Here is a 26,554-nt window from a genome sequence, read left to right as displayed (position 1 = left end):
CTTCTACTTTTTTTTTTTTTTTTTGGAGAGCCATTTAATATCACCACTATCTTCCAAAAACCATCATATCCACAGAGCAAAGGAAGCAATAACTCTTCTCTTATCCCCAAGGCTGCTGAAGTACTTGGATTTCACACCCACTTGTGGAAAGACAATCTTGAAAAGGGTTTCTCAGAGGAACGACAGAAGTGCCACTCCAACCACGGATGCCCAGGATGCAGTGCCTCCAGACCAGCATTTCAGTGCCCTAGAAGCTCCTGTTCTCACTTTGTCTCCTTTTTGGTTTCTGAAGCTGAATGCTGCAATCGTGGTAGATGAGGTTAGCTACAGTCATTTATTACGTCCTGGTAAAGATACATTTTGTGGAAGGTCTCATTACCTTTTGCTGCTATCAATCAAGTAATAGCAACTGTGAACAAACTAATTTTACAAAAAAAAAAAAATGTGAAGCTAGCTGTATACATACTACATTCCAAACTGTGGTTTCAGTACTTTCAGACAACAGAGGGCATGAGGTAAAATACAGCATGAAGTCACAGATTCTCCAGGGAACTTCTGATGGAAACAATGTTTTCATTCCTGGGTCATAGCAGAGTCAAATTCACTACAGTAGTGGGGCCAACGTTCTGGTATAGGAGGCAAAGCTGCTGCCCGCCAGGCCCGCTTCCCATATGGCACTGGTTCAAGTCCTGGCTGCTCCACTTCCAATCCAGCTCCCTGCCAATACACTTGGGAAAGCAGCAGAAGATGGCCCAAGTCCTTGGGCCCCTGCACCCATGTGGGAGACCCAGAGGAAGCTCCTGGCTCTTGGCTTTGGCCTGGTCCAACCCTGGCTATTGTGACCATTTGGGGAGTGAATGAGCAGGTGGAAGATCTCTCTCAGTCTCTCCTTCTCGTTCTGTAATTATGTCTTTCAAATAAGTAAATAATTTTTTTTTTTAAATTCACCATAGTAGTGAATGGCTAAACCAAACTTCCTTGCAAGAGCTCATTCTTTGTTCAGGACACTGAAGTTATTCAACTTGACTGAGTTCACACAGTGTTACCAGTGGCAACACCAGAACAGGTACCACTGACTGCGCACAGAAAGCAGCGCAGGACCTGCAGGAAGTGCGTCTGGGAGACCTGGGTTCAAGCACCAGCTCTACTTAGGTGTGAAGTCATTTAACAGCTCTGGACATAGTTTATTCATCTCTAAAAGGAAAGGAGTTAAACAAATCCTCTAATGTTCCTTTAAACACTAACACCTAGGACCAAGAGTTCTCTCTTGACAGGTGGTTATGGAAACCTCGGCCCATCTCCTTAAACAGTCCTGGACAACCAGGATTATTCTACACTCCCCTTATTCTGAGCTATGCACTGGGAAGGAAAAGAAAAAAACGCTATGTCAGGGAAAGTTTCCACTGCCTCTAAAGCCATGTTAAAATATTTGCTTCTTTTGCAATAATTATGGTTTTTTAGATTTCATATAATAATAATCACACAATTGAGAAACAGTTGATGAGGGTGACTTTGCATAGATACATTTAGATAGATATTTAGCAGTTTCAACTGCAAAGTACCATAACTCGCTCAATTACTTATTATATTATATTTTGATATTCCCTATTGGTCTTTATGAGAAAAAAAAACTTTATGGTTTCAGAAGTTTACTAAGAGTAAAATACATAAATGACCATAAAACTGCCTGTGAAGTACTAATACTGTGATTGCTTATCTATTTAGTAGCAATACATCAGCACTCCTTTGGGGAAAAAATGCCTACTTGCCAACTTCTGACTCCTGAATTGAAATATCTCCTCCTCAGTGTGGAGAGATTACTTTAAAAAATGCTGAATAAGTGTATCCATTTCCTGTTTATGCCAGTGGTTAATGTCACCTCTAAGGTGACAGCAACCTTAGCAGGCACTAAAAAAAAATGGCTGTACTCATTCCTGTTCCTAGTACACATTCAAGTGACAAAAGGTTCAATATGAATGTCTTTTTTTTTAAAAAAAATCTGATTTGAATACTAATATCTTCTTGAAACTTTGGATTTCTAGTTGCAAAGTGCAAGACTTGAGCAGTTGACCATTTGTCTCTTATGAGTCAAATAGTGTTTTCACTTCTCAGGATACTGAAATGATAGAACTGGGGTATTATTCTGTTTTTTGTTTTGTTGCCATCAGTGTAGCCTCAAATAGTCATATCCTTAATATCTTCCAGGGGGATGAACATCTAAAAGGTATCACATTACTTCAGCTCTTTCTTTGTTTTAGACTCTAAGTAAAAGGTAAATAAATTATTTCTGGGGTAAAATCAATTGCCTAAATAAATCTGATTTTACTATTCACCAGCACCCACAGGGAGAAGGATAAGCTGGGGACACAAGGGAAGAATTCTGGTTCAGGAACACATTAAAGGGTAAATTATTAGATATTGGTGAAGTTTTGTACTCAACCACCGTAACTGCTGGAGCACTGTACCTGACTATGGTTGTTAAGAAGGCAAAGAAATCTCCTAGCTGCATTCAATCAACAATATATCTGGGGAGGGGGAGCAGAAACAGAAGGCACAGACACAACTGCTAGGAATGTGATTGAGGGCCCCGCTGGGTCCCTTTACCCGCCCATCAATGCCTGGATCCTGCCTGAGGAACAGTGGCGTCCATAGACCTGAGCGCTATGCTGCACCAGCAGAATGATTTATTTATTGAGGGGATTCCAAGATGGCCAAATAGGGAAAAGACATGCTGATTTTGACCAGGGGAAGATAACAGAAGAAAAGTGGAGGAAGTATATTACCAGGGGAAGAGTTGGAGAGAAGTTCGCAGTGGAAATTCTACAGGAAGAAGAGAGACGTGTGGACAGTACAAACACACAGCAGAGGGTGGAGATACCTCCTGTGACTCCAGCAGCTGGGGAGTGGAGCAGATGCCAGCTGCTGAGAGTGAGGTGAGAGCAGACTAAGGCAACCCATGTGCTATTGGCGATATTGCCTGAGGGAGAACCTTGTGGTACACGCCAGTTTGAGTCTGGCCGGAGAAGGGAACAGGGTTCTCATCAATCCAGTGAAAGAAAAGCACATCTATTCCCCCTCCCCACCAACAAATACCAATAGGGGAAAAGTGCCATCTTAATGCCAGTTAGTTAATGCTGAGAGATAGAGATACTGCAGAGAAATCAAACTGAAATACTATAAATGATGAATTCAATATGGCAGATGGGAAATATAGTGGAAAGCCTCAACAACAGACTTGGTGAGGCAGAATAAAGAATATCTCAGCTAGAGAACAAATCCTTGGAAATATCTCAGTCAAAAAAAAAAAAAAAGAAATTAGAAAAACCTAAAAATGGTGCTCAAGATTTATGGGATATTATCAAGCAACCAATCACATATCTCTCAGGAATTCCTAAAGGTATAGAAAGACAGAATAGATTAAAAAGTCTATTAAGCAAAATAACAGCAGAAAACTTGCCTAATTTGGAGAAAGGGACTTTCAAGTACACGAAGCACACTGAACTAATAGATGTGATCAGAAACACATTACAGTCAAACTTTCAGCAGTAAAACAAAGATTCTAAACTGTGCACAGGAGAAATGCCAGATTACCTTCAGATGATCCCCAATTAGACTAACAGCTGATTTCTCATCACAAACACTGCAGGCCAGGAAAGAATGGAGGGACACAGCCCAAGCCCTAAAAGAAAAAACTGTCAATCTTGAATACTCTACCCAGCAAAGTTCTCATGTATAAACAAAAGTGAAATAAAAAACTTCCAAAAAAAACCAGAAATTGAATTTGTCCAGCCTTACAAGTGATAATTAAGGATAACGGTGTGCTACACACAGAAACAGAGAACAGTCATCATTATGAAAGATGGTAAAGGCAGAAAAACTCCTGCTAAAAGTACAACAGAAATACAAATCAAACAATAGAAATCCTATGGAAAAATTATAGGACCAAGTCATTACTTAGTGATAATAATGTTGAGTGTAAATGGCCTAAATTCTCCAATTAAAAGATACAGACTGGGGCTGGTGCTGTGGCATAGTGGGTAAAGCTGCCACCTACAGTGCTGGTATCCCATGTGGGTGCCAGTTCGAGCCTGGCTGCTCCATTTTTGATTTAGCTCTCTGCTGTGGCCTGGGAAAGCAGTAGAAGATTGCTCAAGTCCTTGGGCCCCTGCACCTGCTTGGGAGACCTGGAAGAAGCTCCTGGCTCTTGGCTTCGGATCAGTACATCTCTGGCCATTGCGGCTACTTGGGGAGTGAACCAGCGGACAGAAGACATCTCTCTCTCTCTCTCTCTGCCTCTCCTCCTCTCTCTCTATAACTTTCAAATAAATAAATAAATCTTTTAAAAATAAGATACAGACCCATCTATTTGCTTCTCACAAGAAACATACCTCACCAACAAAGATACACACAAACTGAAAGTGAGAGGATGGAAAAAAATATTCCATACTAACGAAAAGCAAAAGCTAGTGAGTAGTCATCCTAATATCAGACAAAATGGACTTTAACATACAAACTGTTAAGAGAGACCATGAAATGCATTATGTCATGGTTAAGGGATCAATTCAACAGGCAGATGTAACTATTGTAAATGTATATTCACCCAATGCCAGGGTGCCTAGCTAAATAAAACAAATGTTAATGGACCTAAAGGGGGGGTATAGATTCCACTTCAATAACAATGCCCCCCTCACCCCAGCACAGCGGGTTACAGCCCTGGCTTGAAGTGTCAGCATCCCATATGGGCACCATTTCTAGTCCTGGTTGCTCCTCTTCTGATCTAGCTCTCTGCTATGGCCAGGGAAAAGCAGTAAAATATGGCCCAAGTGATTGGGCCCCTGTACCCACATGGGAGACCCAGAAAGAAGCTCCTAGCTCCTGACTTTGGATCAGTTCAACTCTAGCCATCGCAGCCATTTTGGGAGTGAACCAGTGGATGGAAGACTTCTCTCTGTGTTTCTGCCTCTCTCTGTAACTCTCAAATAAATAAAAATGAATCTTAAAAAAAATAACAATGAGGGACTTCAACATCCCACTTTCATCAATGGACAGATCAACTAGATAGAAAATCAACAAAGAAACAACAGAGCTAAATACACAACTGAATAAATGGACCTAATTGATACCTATAGAACATTTCATTACATTGCTGCAGAATACACATTCTTTACATCAGTGTATGGAACTTTTTCTAGGATAGATCATATCTCAGCAAATTCATGTATATTTTCTGATCACAATGGAATGAAGCTAGAAACTAACAAATTAAGAAACTCTAAAAAATAAGTAAATACACGGAGACTGAACAACATGCTCTTGAATGAACAGTGGGTCATAGAAGAAATCAAAAGGGGAATCAAAAAATTTCTGGAAACAAATGAAGATGACAATACAGTACATCAAAACTTATGGAATACAACAAAAGCAGTGTTAAAATGGACGCTTATAGCAATTAGTGCCTACATCAAGAAATTGGAAAGGCATCAAATAAAGATCTATCACAAAGACAATGAAAATCAACAACAAACCAAACCCAAAATTAGTAGGAGGGAAAAAATTAAATTAGGAAATAAATTTAAAAATTGAAACAAAAAGATATAAAAGATCAGTGAAACAAAGAGTTGGATTTACAAAATAAACAAAATTGATACATCACTGGCCCAACTAACCAAAGAAAGAAGAAAATCCAAGTCAATAAAATCAGAGATGAAAAAGAAGATGTAACAATGTGTACCACAGAAGTAAAAAGAATCATCAATAATTACTACAAACAATAATATATTGATAAATTGAAAAATCTAGAAGAAACAGATTCCTGAACACATACAATCACTAAAACTGGCCATGAAGACACAGAAAACCTAAATAAACCAACAACCAACACGGAGATTGAATCAGTAATAAAGATGCTTCCAACAAACAAAGGCCCAGGATCATAGAGCTTCACCGCAGAATTCTACCAAACTTTTAAAAAAGAACTAATTTCAATTCTTCTCAAGATATTCAAAACAATTTAAAGGGAGGGAATTCTCCCAAATTCCTTCTATGAAGTATCACCTTCATTCTTAAACCAGAAAAAGATACAACAGAGAAAGGGAACTACAGACCAATATCCCTGATTAACATAGATGTAAAACTCCTCAACCACATACTAGCTAATGGAATCCAACAACACAAGAGAAAGATCATTCATCCAGACCAAGTGGGATTTCTCCCTGGTATGCAGGGATGGTTTAATATATGCAAATCAAAATATGATATATCGCATTAACAAACTGAAGAATACAAACCAAATGCTTATCTCAGTAGATGCAGAGAAAGCATTCGATAAAATACAACAGCCTTCCATGATAAAAACCTTAAGAAAATTGGGTATAGAAGGAATATTCCTCAACACAGTCAAGGCAATATATGATAACCCCACAGCCAGCATCATATCGAAGGAGGAAAAGTTGAAAGCATTTCCACTAAGATCTAAAAACCAGACAAGCATGCCCACTTTCACCATTGCTATTCACTAGAGTTCTCAAAGTTTTAGCCAGAGCCATTAGACAGGAAGAAGAAATCAAAGCAATACAAATTGAGAAGGAGGAAGTCAAATTATCCCTGCTTGCTGATGACATGATTCTATATACAGGGGAACCAAGACTCCACTGAGACTACTGAAACTCAAAAGAGAATTTGGTAAAGTTTAAATAGCCTTTGTATATACAAAAAATGACTGAGAAAGAACTGGTAAGAGCAGTACCATTCATAATAGCTACTAAAAAAACTTAAATGCCTTCTAATAAATTTAACCAAGCATGTGAAGGATCTCTACAATGAAAATTACAAAATATTAAAGAAAGGAATAGAAAAAGATCCAAAAAATGGAAAAATCTTCCATGGATTAGAAGAATTAATATCACCAAAATGTCCATTCTTCCAAAAGCAATTTACAGGTTCAATGCAATCCCAATAAAAATACCAAGAACATTCTTCTCAGATCTAGAAAAACTGAAGCTAAAATTCATGTGGAACACAAGAGACCCCAAATAGCTAAAGCAATCTTAAACAACAAAAACAAAGCCAGAGGCCTCATAATACGAGACTTCAAGACATATTATAGGGCAATTTTAACCAAAACAAAATCATTATCCATAAGAGAAATGCAAATAAAAGTCATAGTGGGGTATTGCCTCACCCAAGCTAGAATGGGTATCATCCAAAAATAAAAAAAAAATAAATAAATTCTGGTGAGTTTGTGGGGAAAAAGGTACCCTAATCCACTATTGGTAGGAATATAAACTAGCACAATCATTACAGAAGACAATATGGAGACTTCTCAGAGATTTTAAAATAGATCTACCATATGACCCAGCCATCCCACTCCTGGGAATTTGCCCACATGAAATGAAATCAGCATATGAAAGAGTATTTGAACACCTATGTTTATTGCAGCTCAGTTCACAATAGCTAAGAAATGGAATCAATCCAGATGTCCATCAACTGATGACTAAAGAAAATGTACACTACAGAATACTATCCAGTCATAAAGAATGAAATCTTTCTTTTTGTAACAAAATGGATACAACTGAAAGCCATTATTCTTATTGAAATAAACCATTCTCAAAAAGACAAATAATATGCTTTCTCTGAAATGTGGCAGTTAATATAGAATACCAAAAAGTGTATAGGGGATGCAATGGACATTTTGGGATATGAATGTCATTTTTAGCCCTTGTTTATACTCTTGTGGAACTGTGGTCTTCCTACTTTTTACTTTTGAATATTATGATTAGTGGTGAATTAAGCCTGTGCATATAGAGTGGGTTAAAATTATGTCTTTGCAAAAACTAATGAAGAAAAGGAAGGTAGGTAGGGGGATTAGAGGGGAAGCAGGGGAATGAGGGAAGTTTGGTTGTCTTCTTGGAACTGTACCTATGGAATGCATAAAATCTGGGCTGGCGCTGCAGCCCACTAGGCTAATCCTCTGCCTTGCAGCGCCGGCACACCGGATTCTAGTCCCGGTCAGGGCACCAGATTCTGTCCCGTTGCCCCTCTTCCAGTCCAGCTCTCTGCTATGGCCCGGGAGTGCAGTGGAGGATGACCCAAGTCCTTGGGCCCTGCACCGCATGGGAGACTAGGAGAAGCACCTGGCTCCTGGCTTCGGATCAGTGCAATGCGCCAGCCGTAGCACGCCGGCCACGGCGGCCATTGGGGGGTGAACCATTGTCAAAAAGGAAAACCTTTCTCTCTGTCTCTCTCTCTCTCACTGTCCACTCTGCCTGTCAAAAAAAAAAAAATCTGTTCTCTTTATATTAACAAAAAAAGAAATGTTATTGATAACTTCTCACTCAGGAGTATCAACAAATATGGAGGCACATTCTTATTAGCAGTTTGTTTCTTGTAATGAAAAATCCCAGAGAGTTTACCTCTGCATGCAATCTTCAGAAAATGACTATCGATCCACCAAAGTTGACACCAGAACCTCAGGGTGTGGGAACCAATTTCTCCATGAATGATTAAATTTTAATACACATATTGAATATGGTTTAGCACAGGACTATAAGTACAGGCATACTCCAAATTCTTGAACACAAGTGAAATCCAGATCAAGGGCCACTTGTAGCGTGCAGCTGGCATTTCAAATGGATTAAGGAATTAAAAATAGATATGCAGTAATAAAAGAGATTAGGAAGACATTGTGATGGTGGAAAGAGTGCTTGTAGGAGCCAAGAGAATAAGCGTGGGTTTTAATGGACTCTGGACTACTTATGTGACCTTAGGCCAGTCAGCTAATTTCTTTTTTTTATTTTTTATAGAAACCTTTTATTTAATAAATATAAATTTCATAAGTACAACTTTTGGATTATAGAGGTTCTTCCCCCCAGACCTATCCTCCCACCTCCAAATCATCCCACCTCCTACTCCTTCTCCCACCCTATTCTTCATTAAGATTCATTTTTAATTATCTTTATATGCAGAAGATCAACTTTATACTAAGTAAAGATTTCAATAGTTTGTATCCACACAGACACACAAAGTATAAAGTACTGTTTGAAGACTAGCTTTACCATTAATTCTCATAGTATAACACATTAAGGACAGTGGTCCTATGCGGGGAGCAAGTGCACAGTGACTCCTGTTGTTGATGTAACAATTGACGTCAGTAATCACCTGAGGCTCTTATCATGAGCTGCCAAGGCTATGGAAGCCTCTTGAGTCCACAAACTCTGATAGTAGTTAGACAGGGCCATAAGCAAAGTGGAAGTTCTCTCCTCCCTTCAGAGAAAGGTACCTCCTTTGATGGCCCCTTCTTTCCACCAGGATCTCACTCACAGTGATTATTTCATGTAGGTCATTTTTTGCCACAGTGTCTTCAGCCACCTAATTTCTAAGGGCTTCAGTTACTTGTCTGTAATATCTAAGCACTGGATCAGATTATCACCGATGTTTTCTCACAGGCTTTGACTCTATTAATTATGAGCGCTCTAAGCCAGGTGATCTCCAAACCCAACAAAATAAACATTTTTGAAATTATACCCCAACATGTGTAGACGTGTTTACTTACAAATTATACCCACACACTAGAATGTTCCATTCCTATGTCAAATGTATTAAAAATATGCCCAAAATATTAAAAAGGATGGGACAAAAATAAAGTAAGTATTATTTAAAATATTTCCCAACAATTATTATTTTAGCAAGAGTAAAATGATTCACTATGACTCATTCATTCATTTTCAAATTGCTGGTTTAACATCTTGTGATATGGTAATCCAAAACAATTCTAAGCCCACATTTCTTTTTTTTTTCGATAATAGACATAAACAAAAATGATTTCTCACAAAGACATGGGATTCCAGATGAAAGAAATGTATCACAGATGGAGTTTATTAACACTCATATTTCTCTGACTTTATTGACTATTAACTCTAATAACACAAAGATTTTGGTTGACATTCAGCTAGTGATTTCCCTATAATAGTAACAATTACTTAAGAGTCAAGCCGAAGATTGAAACCCAAATATCTCAGTAATTGCACTCAACATAAAAAGACAGAATAGTAAAATTAAAAGATAAATATCTCCAGATTGGATTATAGAACAACCAAGGGTGGCATTTGCACACATCACACTTTAAATATGAGAACACAGAAAGGCTGAAAGTATCAGGATGAACAGAATGTATTACGTCCACACTAAGTAAAAGAAAGCTGCTATACTATACAAATATCAGACCACCTAGCCTTTAATGTCAGAAATCTTACTAATGATTAAGAGATGCTTCATAATGATGAAATGGACAATTCAACAGAAAGCTATAGAAACCCAAAATGCAATACATCAAGTGTCATGCCTCAAAAAAAAAAAAAAAAAAATCTGTTAGCATCCAAAAAATAGAAAAAGCAAGTTCATAATCATAGCTGTGGGGTTTAATAACTTCTTCCAAATAACTGATAAAGACAAGGCTATAAAATCTGTTAGAGATAGAGGTTGAGCACTATGATTATTAACAAACTTAACCTATTTGACATCTGTGGAAATTTTACCCTTTTCAAGTACGCAGGGCACATTTAGTATACCATATTCTGGGCCATAATGTTAGTATCAACTGATTTCTATGCCTGAAATCACACAGGATTTGTTTCATTTGTGAAATTAAGCTAGAAATCTGTAACAAAAAGATAATCAGAAAACTCCCAAGTGTTTGAATACCACTCAACACATTTTCAAATAGCCTAAGATCAAAGAAGTAATAAAAATGGAAATTCTAAAGTATTTTCAATTAAGTGTTAATGAAAATGAAATATGAAAAATATTTGGGCAAAGATAAGGTAAGCTGTAGAGGAAAATTTGTTGTCTTAAGTGTGTATATCATATAAGAAAGGTTTAATATGAATGCTCTAAGCATTTCTCTAAGATTTAGAAGACGTCAAACCTGAAGAAGTAGAGCAATGAAATCACAAACAGCAGATTTAACAAAACTGAAAAGAAAAAAAGCATAAAGAAAATTAACTAAAAGGTGGTTCTATGAAGGAAGTAACTAAAAAAGTCCTAATAATACAGATCAACAAAACACATGAAGGGGTCCAAATTACCAGTATCAATAATGAAAGAGGAGATATCACTGAAGATCCTACAGACATCACAAAAGATTCTGAATGGTTACTCTGAAAAATTTTACGTTGACAAATTTAAGGTTTTAGATTAAGTAGAAAAAAATAACTGAAAAACAATGTAAGAAACGGGATCAAAATTGGTGGCCGACGAAGTCATCACCTGTGAGGCCCATGTGAGTGCCAGTTCCTGTCTTGGCTACTCCACTTCCAATTTTCCTGTTAATGGCCTGGAAAAAACATCAGGAGACCCAAGTACTTGAGTCTCTGCCACCCATGTGGGAGACTCAGATGAAGCTCCTGGCTCCTGGCTCCTGGCTTTGGCCTGGTCCAGCCCCAGCTATTGTGGCCATCTGGGGAGAGAACCAGTGGTTGGAAGATCTCTCTGCCTTTGTCTCTGTCTCTTGGACTCTCAGTCTGTAACTCTGACTTATAAATAAATAATAAACCTTAAAGAAAATTAAAAACCTGTATTCCTTAAAAAAAAAAAAAGCTAGGTTGGGCAGATGGCTTGAAAAATCACATGAATATTTAAAAAAAAAAAACTTTTCCAAAGAATAAAAGAACAGAATAATTCCTTGTTTCATGAGAATAATTTTTTGTTAGAACAAAACTTAATAAGGCTATTATGTGAAAAGAAATTTTTGGCCAAATTTTCACATGAATTTGAGTACCAAATTCTCAAACAGAATATTAGCAAATCTAATCTAGTAATCTATTAAAATGATAATACTTACAACTTGAGTTTATCACAGAATGTAGCAGGAATTTAGCATTTGAAAACAACTGCCATGTCAGAAGAATGTGGAAAATGTATGAGAAAATTCAATGCTCATTCAAGATTAAAAGTCTTAGAAATCTAGGGATATGAGGGTGTTTTAAGCAGTGCATAAAGGGGCCATCACTGTGGCATAGTGGATAAAGCCACCACCTGTGAGGCTGGCATCCCATATGGGTGCTGGTTCGTGTCTCATCAGCTCCTCTTCCAAACCAGCTTCCTGCTAATGGCTTAGGAAAAGCAGTGGAAGATGGCTCAAGTGTTTGGGCCCCTGGCACCAAGTGGGAGTCCTGGAAGAAGCTCCTGGCTCCTGGATTTGGCCTGGCCCACTGCTGGCTGTTGTGGCCAACTGGGGAGTGAACCAGCAAAGATAAGTATATCTTGATACAAAAAATTTAAAATTCTATTTCCTTTTTTTTTTCTTTAAAGATTTACTTTATTTATATGAAAGGCAAAGTTAGAAGAAGAGAGGGAGGGATGGGGGAGGGAGGGAGGGAGGGAGAGAGGGATGGGGGAGAGAGGGAGAGAGGGAGAGAAGAAGGGGGGGAGAGGGGGGAGAGGGGAAGATGGGGAGAGGGGGAGGGAGAGAGAGGGGGGGAGCGAGAGAGAGAAGAGGAGGGAGAGAGAGAGAGAGATATCTTCCATCCATTAGCTCACTCCCCAAATGGACGCAACAGATGGGGCCTAGCCAGGCCAGAGCCAGGAGCTTCATCAGGGACCCAGGGACTTGGGCCATCTACTGCTGCTTTCCCAGGCCCATTAGCAGGGAGCTGGACTGGAAGTGGAGTGGCTGGGACTTGAACCAGTGCCTATTTGGGCTACTAGTACAGCAGGTAGTGGGTTTATCTGTTATGCCACAACACTGGCCCCTGAAAGTCTATTTCTAAATATCACCCAACAGAAATAAAGATGTGTGCCTATGTACAAGCACATAAAACCTGCATAAGAATGATTATTCTTTTTCCTTGCTCATCTTTTTAAAATTTTAATATAAACAGAAAAGATTTCATAGATACAATTCTAAGAAGATAATCATATTTCCCTCTCTCCCTCCCACTCTCTCTCAATCCCCCTTCTTTCCCTCCTTTCATTTTTCTCCCTTTAATTTTCATGACATACTTTCAGTTTACTTTACAATCATAGGCTCAAACAGCACAAACCATAATGTTCAACAAGTAAAAAGTAGAAAGACCACCCATCCACAAGAGTATAGATAAGAATAATTATTAAAGCATTACTTCAAACAATGGAAATTCACAGTGACAGGAGAATGGATAAATTATTTAGAACCACACAATGGAGCACTATTCAGCAATAAAAAGGGAATTATTTACACATACAACAACATGGATAAATCTTAAAAAATACACATTGAGTAAAATAATCAAGTCATAAAAATATATATACACTCTATGAAAACATTCATATGAAGTCTTGAATAAACACTTAACAACAGATATATATGACTAGCACATGAAAAGGTGTTGAACATCACAAATCATTAAGGAAGTGAGAATTAAACCACTGTTACACATCACTTTGTATCACTAGTATGTCTAAAACTAATAAAACAATACTATATGAGGATATGAAGTGACTGGAACTTACACCCTTTCTTGGGAATGAACTCACACCCTTTCTTGGGAATGTAAAACAGCAAAACTACCTTGAAAAGTGTTGGTGTGTTACAAGTGTTGGTGTGTTTTTACATTTGGTTACATGACCGAAAGTTCCCCCTTTTGCTAGCTCAAATAAGTTTTCTCTTGCTAGCAACCAGTGACTTACGGAAAACATTAGTACATAAGACATAAATGGACTGTGCCTCAGGTCCTGTGCTAGGATTATGCTGGGCAATGCAGAACCAGGACCACTTACACACAGAACCTCAGGCAAGGCTGCACAGATACATATACACAAAGTCGGCCACCCTGAACTGTGACGCAGATGTCATTTAGAGCCCTTACACTGACTATGCACTTCTTTTCTCCTGACAATGCCTTTCTCCAGATAATCTGGGTCAACCAATATAAGTGGATAAAAAGAAGTGAGAAAGAAATGAGAAGAATCATGAAATAATAAATGGCAGTAGTAACACATTAATCTGAAAACCAAGCTTGGAGACAGCATAATGTATGTGCTGTCTACAAAAACATAATTTAAAAATTTGCAAAAACAATGTATAATTTTCATGAGTACACACGGTACGGCCTCCAAGAAAATGCTAGTGGCAACAGGCACCATCCTACCTTCATGTGCAATGTTATGTAAGATATTTGCATGTGCTAAGTATTTACCAGATCTTACCTAGATTAGTAAACACGCACATAAAAGGACACTCAAATGTGGATTTAAATTTTTTAAATGCTAGATAAATTAAGCAATAAATCAAATGGAAAACCCATGGGGTTGCTAACTTCAAGTTTCCATTTACATGTAAATGACCTCAATCATTGTGACTAAGCCCTATATTCTTTGTACTCTCTAACTCTGAGGAACTTGGTATATGAGTTTTATCCTTGCGCTGTGCTTTCTCTATTGGAGGCGCTCATGCTCTGGTTCTTTATCAAGCGCATCTTAGCTTTCTCTAATGCAGCCCAAGTAACCATTTCCTACTAAGCCTCATCATATTTCCCATCTGATCTGCCTTGCCTTCTCCTCCTCCTTCTTTTATTAAGATCAGAAAAGCAGGATTTTCTGGAAGGGAAAGGGATAAATACACACTCAGGTATGAATACAGCAACCTCAAGAGAGAGAACTACCCCGACTCAGGCTGAGTTGTCCTTTTTATACTGTAAGGGCTGAGTCTGCATTGCACATGGTGATCTCCAAGACGGTGACACATCATCTTTCTTAACATGTATAACTTTCACATAGAGTAAAGCATACCTGTGTCATAATGCACGATCAGCCTTTCACTGTGATTGCCCACGCTTTGTGGCTCAAACTCCACTTCCAGCTGCATGGACTCTCCCACATTAACAGTAGCCACAGTTGGCTCTACAGAGAACGGCCTGCAAGACACATGGAGATGCTCCATCAGAGCTCATGTCTGCCTAGGGTGAGAGGGGGAGGGGAGGAGACAAGAGTTCTAGCTCTGCACACAGCTCAGGCCCAACTCCAGAATTCTGTGACCTTGAAGTGCAGCCTACTTTCCTCCCTGCTGTGAAAGAACTTAAGTTTTAACATTAGAATAGCAGTAATAGATCAGCGAGTGTAAGGGAAACATAAATGACTCAGTAATATTCTGATTTGAGTCCTTGCCCTTCATGCCCCCCCCCAGTCAGAGTTACAGAGGAGAGAACACACACACACACACACACACACACACAGAGGGAGGGAGGGAAGGAGGGAGGGAGATCTTCCATCTGCTCATTCACTCCCCAGTTGGCTGCAAGAGCTAACGCTAGGCCAGGCTGAAGCCAGGAGCCTGAAGCTTCTTCTGGGTCTACCATGTGGGTGCAAGGGCCCAAGCATTTGGGCCATCTTCCATTGTTTTTCCAGGTGCATTAGCAGGGAAGTAGAGCAACTGGGTCTCGAACTAGCGCCCATATGGGATGCCAGCATTGCAGGCGGACACTTAACCTGCTATGCCAGGATGCCAGCCCCTGTTCTAAAAATGACCTTAAAAAAGGTCCACCAAGTGAAGCTGCTGCGCTCAGGCACTGGGACAGGATGACGAAAAAGGAATAAAATCTAACCTTGTCCTCAACACACTGAGATCCCATTAGGGACAGACTTAAAATATGTAGGCAAATAGTGTCATCTGCAGAAAAAACAATGCCTTCAGTGGAATACAAATCAAGTTTTGGAGAGTTCAGGGGAGAGACAGCATCACAGTGGAAAAGAGGATCCCAAAAGGAATGTGATGACATACTCACACTAAGTAATTTCAGGACAGTTTAACAAAGTCCATTAAAAGAGGTGGGTAGGGCAAAGGGGAACTGCAAGCCATGAGGCCATCACCCAAGGTTAGTTGGCTACTTACTCTACAGCCATTACCCACTGGGGCTCAAAGAGTCCTGGGGAGGGAGTGATTTGTGAAAACCCACAAAGAGGGCCGACGCTGTGGCATAGCAGGTGAAGCTGCCGTCTGCAGTGCTGGTATCCCATATGGGCACCAGTTTGAGTCCTGGCTGCTCCACTTCCAATCCAGCTCTCTGCTCTGGCCTGGGAAAGCAGTGGAAGATGGCTCAAGTCCTTGGGCCCCTGCACCCACGGGGGAGACCCAAAAGAAGCTCCTGGCTCCTGGCCTCGGATCGGTGCAGCTCCGGTCATTGTAGCCAATTAGGGAGTGAACCAGCAGATGGAAGATCTCTCTCTCTCTCTCTCTCTCTCTCTCTCTCTGGCTCTCCTTTTCTCTCTGTGTAATTCTGACTTTCAAATAAATAAACCTTAAAAAAAAAAAGAAATAAAATCCACAATGAGAGGATAGAGAGAAGGCTGCCTTAGAAGAAGCAAGGAGCAGCCGCGCCGCAGCTCACTGGGCTAATCCTCTGCCTGTGGCGCCAGCACTCCGGGTTCTAGTTCTGGTTGGGGCGTCGGATTCTGTCCCAGTTACTCCTCTTCCAGTCCAGCTCCTCTGCTGTGGCCTGAGTCTTTGGGCCCTGCACCCGCATGGGAGACCAGGAGGAAGCACCTGGCTCCTGGCTTTGGATCTGCATAGCGCGCCGACCACAGCGGCCATTTGGGGGGGGGGGGTGTGAACCAAAGAAAGGAAGACCTCTCTCTGTCTCTCTCTCTCTCACTAACTCTGCTTGTCCAAAAAAAAAAAAAAAAAAAAAAAAAGGAGCAAGGAGCTTCAGTTGAGGGAGGCCACCAGCCTGGGGTTTCACAGGAAATAGGGAGGGACAGATCCTCACACCAGGTCCTTTTCTTTCTGATTGCCTGCTGGGACTCTCATTGGCTGAACCCATCCAGAAAACCAGAAGGCATTGGGGCCTGTTGACCCAGGTCAGAGAGGCTGGCTGTGTGAGAGCAGGCTAGAGAAGGGTGGAGAGTGCATTTGGAAAAGCAAACTGGGGACAAGGTCTGTGTATTGAAAATAGAATTTGGGGATGCAGAAACTGTGGGGAACAAGGTGAATTTGGAACAGGAAAGTTTAGTTTAATTGTCCAGCAAAGGATTAGGAGGAGAGAAGCTGGATCTGATCATGGAGTACCTTAAATAACTTACAGAGTTCTCCCTTCTAAATAGGAAACCCAGCCCATTTAATTATTTTCATGGTCCATTTCCCTTCTTTAAATTGCTAGTTTTTCAAAGTAATGTGTTGTACAATGTATCTGGCAGGCTAAGCTGTTTCTGATTATTTACTTCTATCACAACAGTTTTTAGAGGCATCAAATCTTCCTTTAGATGAATTAAATTTCAGAAAACCTAAGCTTTCTGCTATGAGGGCACAGAGTTTTGGCAAGGGTGGCACTAGGCAGGACCAGAGATTATTAGTGCAGGATCTCCTGTGCTTCCTACCAGGAGCTCTCTACTGTGGTCACCTCTCTCCTTTGGTCACCTCTGCCCCTTCCCCGTGTGCTGTCCATGGTACCCATCTTCCAGTGAGCGCTGGACATTTCTGTAAAGGCACCTGGGGTGGTGCTAGCCAGCCTGGCTCCTGCAGCCAATGGAATATGTTCAAAACCAGTGCTGCTGTGACCTTGAGCAAGTCACTTACCCTTCAGTTTCCTCATCTGTAAAATCAGTGCAATGACAGCACCTACTGCATGGGGTGGAACTGAGGTCTGCGGGGGTTGATACAAGCGAAGTGCCTAGCATAACACCCGGCATGTAACAAGTGGTATTCATGTGTTCACTGTTATTTTTGTTATTTATGTTTTTTCTTTCCCTTACTAGTAGCCACTTAGATACTGGAAGATGAATCTGAGGATAAATTTGGATATTTAGATAAGTTTTTTATCACTTTCTCGTCAGTCCTTTACACTGTTTAGGGATACTGTAAAACATACACACACACACACACACACTCATCATAGCACATTAATCCCCTGTTCCAACACCTTCAGTGGTTTTCATAACCTACGCAATGCAGTTCAGACTCCAAGGCATTTGAAGTCTCACACAATCTGTTCATGACCAGGTTCTACATTTGGACTACACACATACATTGTCCAAATAGCCTGGATATCTGTCATACTCCAAGTCAGTGCTGGGATAGGACAGGGTGGGAGGGCCTTGGTCTCTTCACCCACAGGCTCCCCCACCATTGCACCTGCTTTGCCTTCCAACCAGACTGTGCCCCAACACTGACAGTCCAGAACTGCTAGGTGGAACGGGAACACTCACCATTTCCCACATGCCGCACTCCTCCCCAGGTCACCTGTATCACAGAAAGCTGTCCTGATTCTACCTCTTATAAATCATGCCTCTTTCTCTCAGAGGCATAACTTTTTTGCTTCTTTCTACATATAGTTTACCTTGTACTACAGTTAGTTTTCATGACCGCCTCTCTCAGTAGCTAGCAAGTTTTGAGAACAGAGTAAAGGGTATATGAAAAACAGATTTCACGGGCAGATACTCTATGCTGAGTGCTATGCTGGGTGCTTTACATATCTTGGTTCTTTGAACTCTCGAAAAAACCTGAGGAAGCAGGGATTATCTGTATTTTGTGTATAAGAAAACAGATGCTCCAAGAGGGAAGGCAACTTGGCTGAAGTTGACCAAGTGGGTGGTGAGGGGGCTGGGAAGGAAGCCTGCCTGCAAGTTCCTGTTCTCTCTGCCTACCCTTGAACATGGAAACCACATGGTTAGATCCACCTCTGTGTCTCTCACCAACCCCTGTATGGTTCTTTAGTCAAAGGAACCTTTCAGAAGAACTTGTGGAACTGAATTACAGGGAAATAGAAACATCTGTATTCATTCATTATGTTTTAAAACATCTTGGTAGAACAGGAGTCAACTGTTACCATCTCAAGAATCTGCTTCATGGGTGATGACAGTGAGTCTCCTAGTCTCAGCATACTCTCCTTCCTTCTGGCCTCAGTAAGAATCCAAAGAGTGGACAAGAGTCTAGATTTCTGCTTTGGGAACATCACGGTGGTATTTTCTTCCTAGTACTTTTCATCCTATACGATACTTTTATTTGCTGTTCAAGTAGTTCTTTGCAGCAAAAGAACAGTTTTGAAAGGCATTGGATATTGTCACAAAGCAAAACCTAAGCTAATTTTCTATAGAGGAGTGACACCAGCATCCATCTCCAGGACCTGCAGGAATCGAAATTTCACAGAGCGGTAATGGGTACTTCGTCTTTGTGCTCATTGCTGGGTTGAGATCACTTCAGTAGTTAGAAAAATCATCTGGGAACGCCACTGCTATTGCAGTTACCCAACCCTTCGCAATAAATCAGATGTTAATTGGGTAGAGTGTGTTACGTTCTATTACCTAAACATTGTCCACAATTTGATTTTATGCTTCATTTTTGTAAAAGTGGGCTGAACGGACTAGAAAACATCAAGTATCAGAAAATTCTCTAACAAAGAACTAAAAGATATTATTCATCAAGAGTATAAGGCTGGCTCTGTCCATCAGATTGTTTGGTTTTGATACCACATCCTCATTAACTTGTCTATGAAAGGAATTTGATTTTGTGAAGACCAACTATGTAAAAGATTTTGAGTTTTATTTGATCAATTATAAGCTATTCTTAAGAACTATAAATGTCCCATCAAAAAGCTTTAATATTTTATCAGAAGACTAAATATTGGTCTTATTAAATATCAAATATTGGTATTTTTTCTTCAGATACTCTTTATTTTTTAACTAATTACTAACTTGAGATTTTAGATTTTGGAAATTATTTCTTAATCTTCTCTATTTCACCTCACAAAAATAATCCTTGTTTAATAATTATAGTCATTCTGATGCCTTCTAGAATTTTAGATCAAATCTGTAATAAAGTTGAACAGTAACTGTTTACGTTCTTTGTATATTTTTATAACACATTGCAGCTCCTTTTATTAGTGTAAAACATTATGCATATTTTATAGTACTTGGAGCATTTTTAAAATTTTAAATTATTGCAGAGGTTTACAGTCATAGCTTTGCTTTTGTGATATACTGTTGGCTAAGAATCCTATAAATATTTAGAGTACTTATTTATTCTAGACACTTTGCTAGATGCTGAAAACATACAAATGAAAATAGATACAATCCTTGCATTTCAGATATTCACATTCGAATGGAGGCAACAGATGTGTAAATAAATAAAGTTTAATTTAAAAAAAATTATTTTAACTTATTTTATCTTTTAGCAGTTTCATTGTGACCTGTAGATACAATTCTAAGAACATAATGATATACTCTTCCTCCTGCTTTTTATAATTTACATGAACCTATTTTATGAACTTAACCATTAAATAACTTCAATAGATAAAAGATGATGTTTTGAAAACAATTTCCTTTGAAGATATTGTTTCTAGCTATATTAACATAAAACATGCCAGGACCAAAAGCAGAGCCTGGGCTTCTAAATCCAAATTTTCCAACTATATCCACCAGTCTACCATGTCTATTAACAGTCACACCAGGCCAGCACCATGGCTCACTAGGCTAATAATTCACCTGCAGAGCCAGCACCCCGGGGTTCTAGTCCCGGATAGGGCGCCAGATTCTGTCCCGGTTGCTCCTCTTCCAGTCCAGCTCTCTGCTGTGGCCCGGGAGGGCAGTGGAAGATGGCCCAAGTGCCTGGGCCCTGCACCCCATGGGAGACCAGGAGGAAGCACCTGGCTCCTGGCTTCGGGTCGGTGCAGCACGCTGGCTGTGGCAGCCATTGGGGGGAGGGGTGAACCAACGGAAGGATGACCTTTCTCTCTGTCTCTCTGTCTCTCACTGTCTAACTCTGCCTGTAAAAAACAACAACAAAAACACAACAACAACAGTCACATCAACCGAAGAACACTATGGGAACAACAGAGTGTCCTGTGCAGTTTCTGGAGGGGATAATTATCAGAAGATCTCCCCAGAGATTCTGATTCAACCTGGTAAGACCACATACTCAGCTATGCCCTTTCCCCACTGTGGCCATCAGGGTTCTCAGTTGCAAACATCTGAAGCCAGCTGTGGCTAATTCAAAAAGAGATTGACTGGAAGGATGTGAGGCAACTCTCATGACTGACGATGTGGTTGGAAAGCATGCATTTTGTGCAAAGAGCATAAGACTACTTTTTCATAAAGAGTCTAACCAGAAAAACCAAACTACTCGCAAACAGGGAATTTGAGAGACTTGGTTCCTCCGAAAATGGGAAGGATGAGAGACTGAATTTAAGATGGGGATTTAGCCCAAGGATTAGTAACAGCAGTAAGCCATTTCCAGCCCTCAGCAGGAAGCAAAAGGAGAAGACAGACGTGTTATCAGATTCTGGGGAGGAGCCTTAGCTGGCAGAAGTTGGAACCATGGGAGGCTCAACTGAGAATAGCTAGAGCCACAGAGGAGAGTCAGCCACAGCTGGAGACCCTCAGGAGGCAACAAGGGAAGAGAAGAAATACCTTGGCTTGTTCCTATCTTCCAGTCTCCTTCTAGTGCCCCCAAGTGGTCAGAGTCAGATGGAATCCAGCCAACCCAGGAGACCACGAAGACTAACACAGCCCCACAGTGACACTGAGCAGATCAAGGGCAAGGTGACAAACGGATCTGAGGGCAAACAGACCCAGAATTCGCCCAGGCTTATTCTAATCCAGGTTTTAATGTTAACTTACTGGGAGATCTTAAGTCATTTCCTTTCTCAGACCTTATTTCTTTCATCTGTAAAATGGGAATGTTGGACCAATCTCTTGTGCCTTTATGATTCCTTGGTAGTTCATAAGTTGGTTCCCCATTTAGCATCAGAATTCTTCTATATTAGAAAAATATGAAGAGTCACATAGTTTTATAGATAGATATAACTTAGATTGGGGGCTGGCGCTCCTCTTCTGATCCAGCTCCCTGCAAATGTGCCTGGGAAAGCAGTGGAAGATGGCCCAAGTGCTTGGGCCTCTGCACCCATGTGGGAGACCTGGAAGAAGCTCCTAGCTCCTGGCTTTGGATCCGCCCAGCTCTGGCTATTGCAACCACTTAGGGAGTGAACCAGCAGATGGTAGACTTCTCTGTCTCTCCTTATCTCTTTCTGTAATTCTGCCTCTCAAATAAATAAATCTTTTTTAAAAGAAATATTTTACATCTTTTCATGTAATTTTACACTATTTTAAATATTTGAAGTGATTTTGCTTTGCATTTACATGAATCTAATATGTAAGAATTTGTCATTTATGCATAAATGTAGCTTAATTTTAAAGATTCAGACAAAACATACCAGAAGATATGTTGCTTGCACTTGTTTTTCTACCTTAGGTGGATTCTCCATAGGAAAAAAATCACCAATGTAACAGGAAGTTTTATTATGTATTACCTATAGTTAATGGAAGATTTTTTTCAGTTGAAAAAAAAGGGGGGGGAGGGACTGGTGCTGTGGCATAGCGGGTAAAGCTGCCACCTGCAGTGCCGGCATCCCATATGGGTGCTGGTTCGAGTCCCGGCTGCTCCTCTTCCAATCCAGCTCTCTGCTATGGCCTTAGAAAGCAATAGAGGACAGCCCAGGGTCCTTGGGCCCCTGCACCCAAGTGAGAAGACCCAGAGGAAGCTCCCGGCCCCTGACTTCGGATCGGCACAGCTCTGGTTGTTGTGGCAACTGAGGAATGAACCAGCAGATAGAAGACCTCTCTCTCTCTCTGCCTCTCCTTCTCTAACTCTTTCAAATAAATAAATAATCTTTTAAAAAAAGAATACAAAAGGATTTTTTTATATATCATAGTGGAGCAGAAAAATCTGCTCCCTTCATCCTCAGTCAAAACATGAGAGGCTCATCAAGAGATGACAAAGGCTGTATAAGCACTTATGAGTGATGTCAGGGGACATGGATTTCCTCAAGAATGAGGCCTATGCCTTTGATGGATGATTTATTTAAAGTGGTTGAGACAGTCTTTCTTCTACCTAGGAGGCAGAAAGCTGGGATGAAAAGAAAAAAAAAAAACTAAACAAAAAGTTAACAACTTTTCTTGAACCCATCAGACAACTGAGGGTGCAGGGCAAGTAGCCTGAAGCCTAAAGACAGATAATGCCCTTCCCTGGAGGAGACTTGACCTGTGCAGACTGTTTCAACTGCAGTACACAGAGCTTTCCTACAGGAAGCAGAAGATGTGAGAGAAAATGGAGCAGAAGAGACATTTGAAGAAATAATGGCCTTGATTTTCCAAAAATGATTAAAGATCCAGAAAGCTCACAGCCTCTTTTGTTTTTTTTATTTGACAGATAGAATTAGACAGTGAGAGAGAGAGAGAGAGAAAGGTCTTTCTTCCATTGGTTCACCCCCCAAATGGCCGCTAGGGCCAGAGCTACGCCAATCCAAGTGCAATCCAGGTGCTTCCTCCTGGTCTCCCATGTGGTTGCAGGGGCCCAAGCACTTGGGCCATCCTCCACCGCCTTCCTGAGCCACAGCAGAGAGCTGGACTGGAAGAGGAGCAACTGAGACTAGAACCCAGCGCCCATATGGGATGCTGGCACTGCAGGCGGAGGATTAACCAAGTGAGCCATGGCGCCGGCCCCCACAGACTCTTGGGTAGTATTAAAACAAAAGCCAACCAAAGCAAAAGACAAAACAAAGAAAACCTGCACTAAGACACAACATATTCAAACTACTAAAACCCAAATATGAAGACAAAAATCTTGAAATCAGCCCAAGAAAAAGACATAATTACATAGAGAAAGACAGAGGTGAGAATTATATTAGACTTCTCATTAGAAAAATGTAAGCCGGCCGGCGCCGCGGCTCACTAGGCTAATCCTCCGCCTAGCGGCGCCGGCACACCGGGTTCTAGTCCCGGTCGGGGCACCGGATTCTGTCCCGGTTGCCCCTCTTCCAGGCCAGCCCTCTGCTGTGGCCCGGGAGTGCAGTGGAGGAAGGCCCAGGTGCTTGGGCCCTGCACCCCATGGGAGACCAGGAAAAGCACCTGGCTCCTGGCTCCTGCCATCGGATCAGCGCGGTGCGCCGGCCACATCGCGCTGGCCGCGGCGGCCATTGGAGGGTGAACCAACGGCAAAGGAAGACCTTTCTCTCTGTCTCTCTCTCTCACTGTCCACTCTGCCTGTCAAAAAAAAAAAAAAAAAAAAAAAAAGAAAAATGTAAGCCAAAGACAACTGAGTGACTTCTTTCAAGTGCTGGAAAAATATGTGTATAATTAATGGCTCAGAATTCTATACTGTAGAGAAAAACGTCTTGCGAAAATCAAAGAAGGCCGGTGTTGTTGCACAGCCGGTTAAGCCATTGCTTATGATGCCAGCATCCCACACAGGAATGCCAGCCTCAGTACCTGCCGCTCCACTTCTGACCAGCTCCCTGGTAATGCGCCTGGGAAAGCAGTGGAAGATGGCCTGAGTGCTTGGGTGCCTGCGCCCATGTGGAATTCCCAGATGGAGTTTGGGCTCTCGGCTTTGGCCTGGCCCAGCCCTAGCTGTTGCAGTCATTTGGGGAATGAACTTGCAGAAGGAAGAACTTCCTGTCTCCATCTCTGTCTCTCCCTGTCATTTAGCCTTTCAAATAAATATATTTTTTTAAATGAAGGAAAAATATAAACATTCTTTAAACAGACAAAAAGAGTATTTATAGCAGACTTGTGCAATAAGTAATATTAAAGATACTTTTTCAGTCAGGAGAAATATTATACCAGACATAAATATTATACCAAATATAAAATATACCAAACATGAATATTGTTATATTCCCACAATATGTGGAAGAATAAATTCAATTTCTGTTTGAAGGGATGTGCCCACAACCTAAAATACAGCATCCCTGCTACATAGAATATGGAAGACTAGATAGCCTAAAATATTCCACCAGAAAATACCTAGTAAGAATGCATTATATAAATGTGTAGCTGAGCATGAACAAAAGTAAGGAAGACTCACAGGACTCTAAAACAAGGAGGAAATGAAGCCCACAGAATTAAGTCACTGAGTTAATACTAGGTCTTCCCACGTTCTCAAGGACCTAAAAGCCTGGGTTTTTAAAAGCTTTTCTTAGTGATCCCTGTTAAATATAAGAGTGGGAATAAGAGAAGGAGGAGCCATACATTTCAGCACATGCTCACTCAGATTTACCCCTAATGGTAGAGCTGGAAACGTACCAGGGGATTCCAATTCAATCCCATCAAGGTGGCATGTACCAATGCCATCTTACCTGTTAAAGTGATCAGTTTAATGTCATAATTGATCAAAAAGATGGGATTAAGTGTCAAAGGGATCACATAAATAAGACCAGTGTCTGCTAATGATAGTTCATAGAATTAAAAAGGAGAGAATGACACAATATGGGAAGCAAGATACATAGCACACTCATAGAATGGCAAAAGCCCTGAACAGCACTCTGGCCTCAGAATCAGCCCTTAAGGCATTCAGATCTGGCTAAAAAGCCCATGAGAGTATTTCAGCAATGGAAAGCCAAGACGTTGTGGGAGAAAAAAAAAAAAAAAAAACAACACCTAAATGAAAGATCTCTGTGAGATCCCAGTGGAAAGAACAGGCCATCAAAGAAGGAGGTACCTTTCTCTAAAGGGAGGAGAGAACTTCCACTTTGAATATGGCCTTGTCTAAATAAGATCGGAGTTGGTGAACTCAGGAGGCTTTCATGGCCTTGGCAGCTCATGACAAGAGCCTTGGGTGATTACTGACGTTATAAATAAGAGTGTCAATTGTTAAATCAACAACGGGAGTCACTGTGCACCTGCCCCCCATGTAGGACCTCTGCCTTTAGTGTGTTATACTATGAGAATTAATGGAGAAACTACTGCTCAAAAAGTGCTCTATATTTTGTGTGTCTTTGTGGGTGCAGTCTGTTGAAATCTTTCCTTAGTATACACTAAGTTGATCTTCTGTATATAAAGATAATTGAAAATGAATCATGATGAAGAATGGGATGGGAGAAGGAGTGGGAGATGGGATGGTTGCAGGTGGGAGGGAGGTTATGGGGGGAAAAGCTCTTTGTTAATGCTTTTATTTATTAAATAAAAGTTGAAAAGAAAAAATAAAAAGCTTTTCTTGCTGAGTCAGGAGACGAGGCCTTGGGATGATCAAGTCGGGGGACTGCACCAAATACCATATAAACCGAGGGAGCTTGAAGGGTTACCAGAACATTATCTTGTTGGCAACATGAAAAAAGTTTCTCTAGGAAATATGTAACTTTGGAATTAGCATCTGATACAGCATTGTGGTGTGAATATATAACGCCATCCCAGGAATGTCTGAACCAAGACATTACCGAGAGAATATTCTAGGGAGGTCTGACCTTGGGAAACCAGGCAGAAGCAAACACTAATCATTCCTGGAGAGATATGTCCTTAAATTAGCAGAGGATTCCACAGATATAGCCCTTCTGAAAATGAGCTGACTACCCAGAGCAAGGCACACGTTATTTTCTAAAAATGATAGAAAAGAATTTGACTCCCTGCTTCCTTTCTTACAAGCTGGTTGGTTGCTAAGGCCCCACTGGCGGATCAGCCATGAATCTCATACATGTTCCATAACAAATTATTCCCTCCTATCTCCTCAGAGAACTTTTTTTAAAAGATTTATTTATTTACTTGAAATTCAGAGTTACACAGAGAGAGGACAGGCAGAGAAAGAGAGAAAGAGAGACGGGGG

General features: G+C 40.7%; 1 protein-coding gene across 13 annotated transcripts in view; it reads right to left on the bottom strand.

Moving 5' to 3' along the window:
* The window catches only part of HYDIN (HYDIN axonemal central pair apparatus protein), a 421,089-nt gene that overhangs the window by 311,329 nt on the left and 83,206 nt on the right, over positions 1–26,554 (bottom strand). For 12 of the 13 annotated variants that reach the window (XR_011384090.1, XM_051847256.2, XM_051847253.2 and 9 more), the window contains one exon: positions 14,764–14,888. The exons of the other annotated variant lie outside the window; for it this stretch is intronic. Coding sequence is in view for 11 of the 12 variants with exons in the window: in XM_051847256.2 (XP_051703216.2) it covers positions 14,764–14,888 (125 nt within the window). In the remaining variant the exon portion in view is untranslated. The remainder of the gene's footprint in view (positions 1–14,763; positions 14,889–26,554) is intronic. 13 annotated transcript variants of the gene reach the window in all.

Source organism: Oryctolagus cuniculus, chromosome 18, assembly GCF_964237555.1.
Source record: "Oryctolagus cuniculus chromosome 18, mOryCun1.1, whole genome shotgun sequence".
Classification (NCBI taxonomy): Eukaryota; Metazoa; Chordata; class Mammalia; order Lagomorpha; family Leporidae; genus Oryctolagus; species Oryctolagus cuniculus.
Note: the sequence above shows the minus strand (reverse complement) of the source record. Positions and strands in the feature narration are given on the sequence as shown.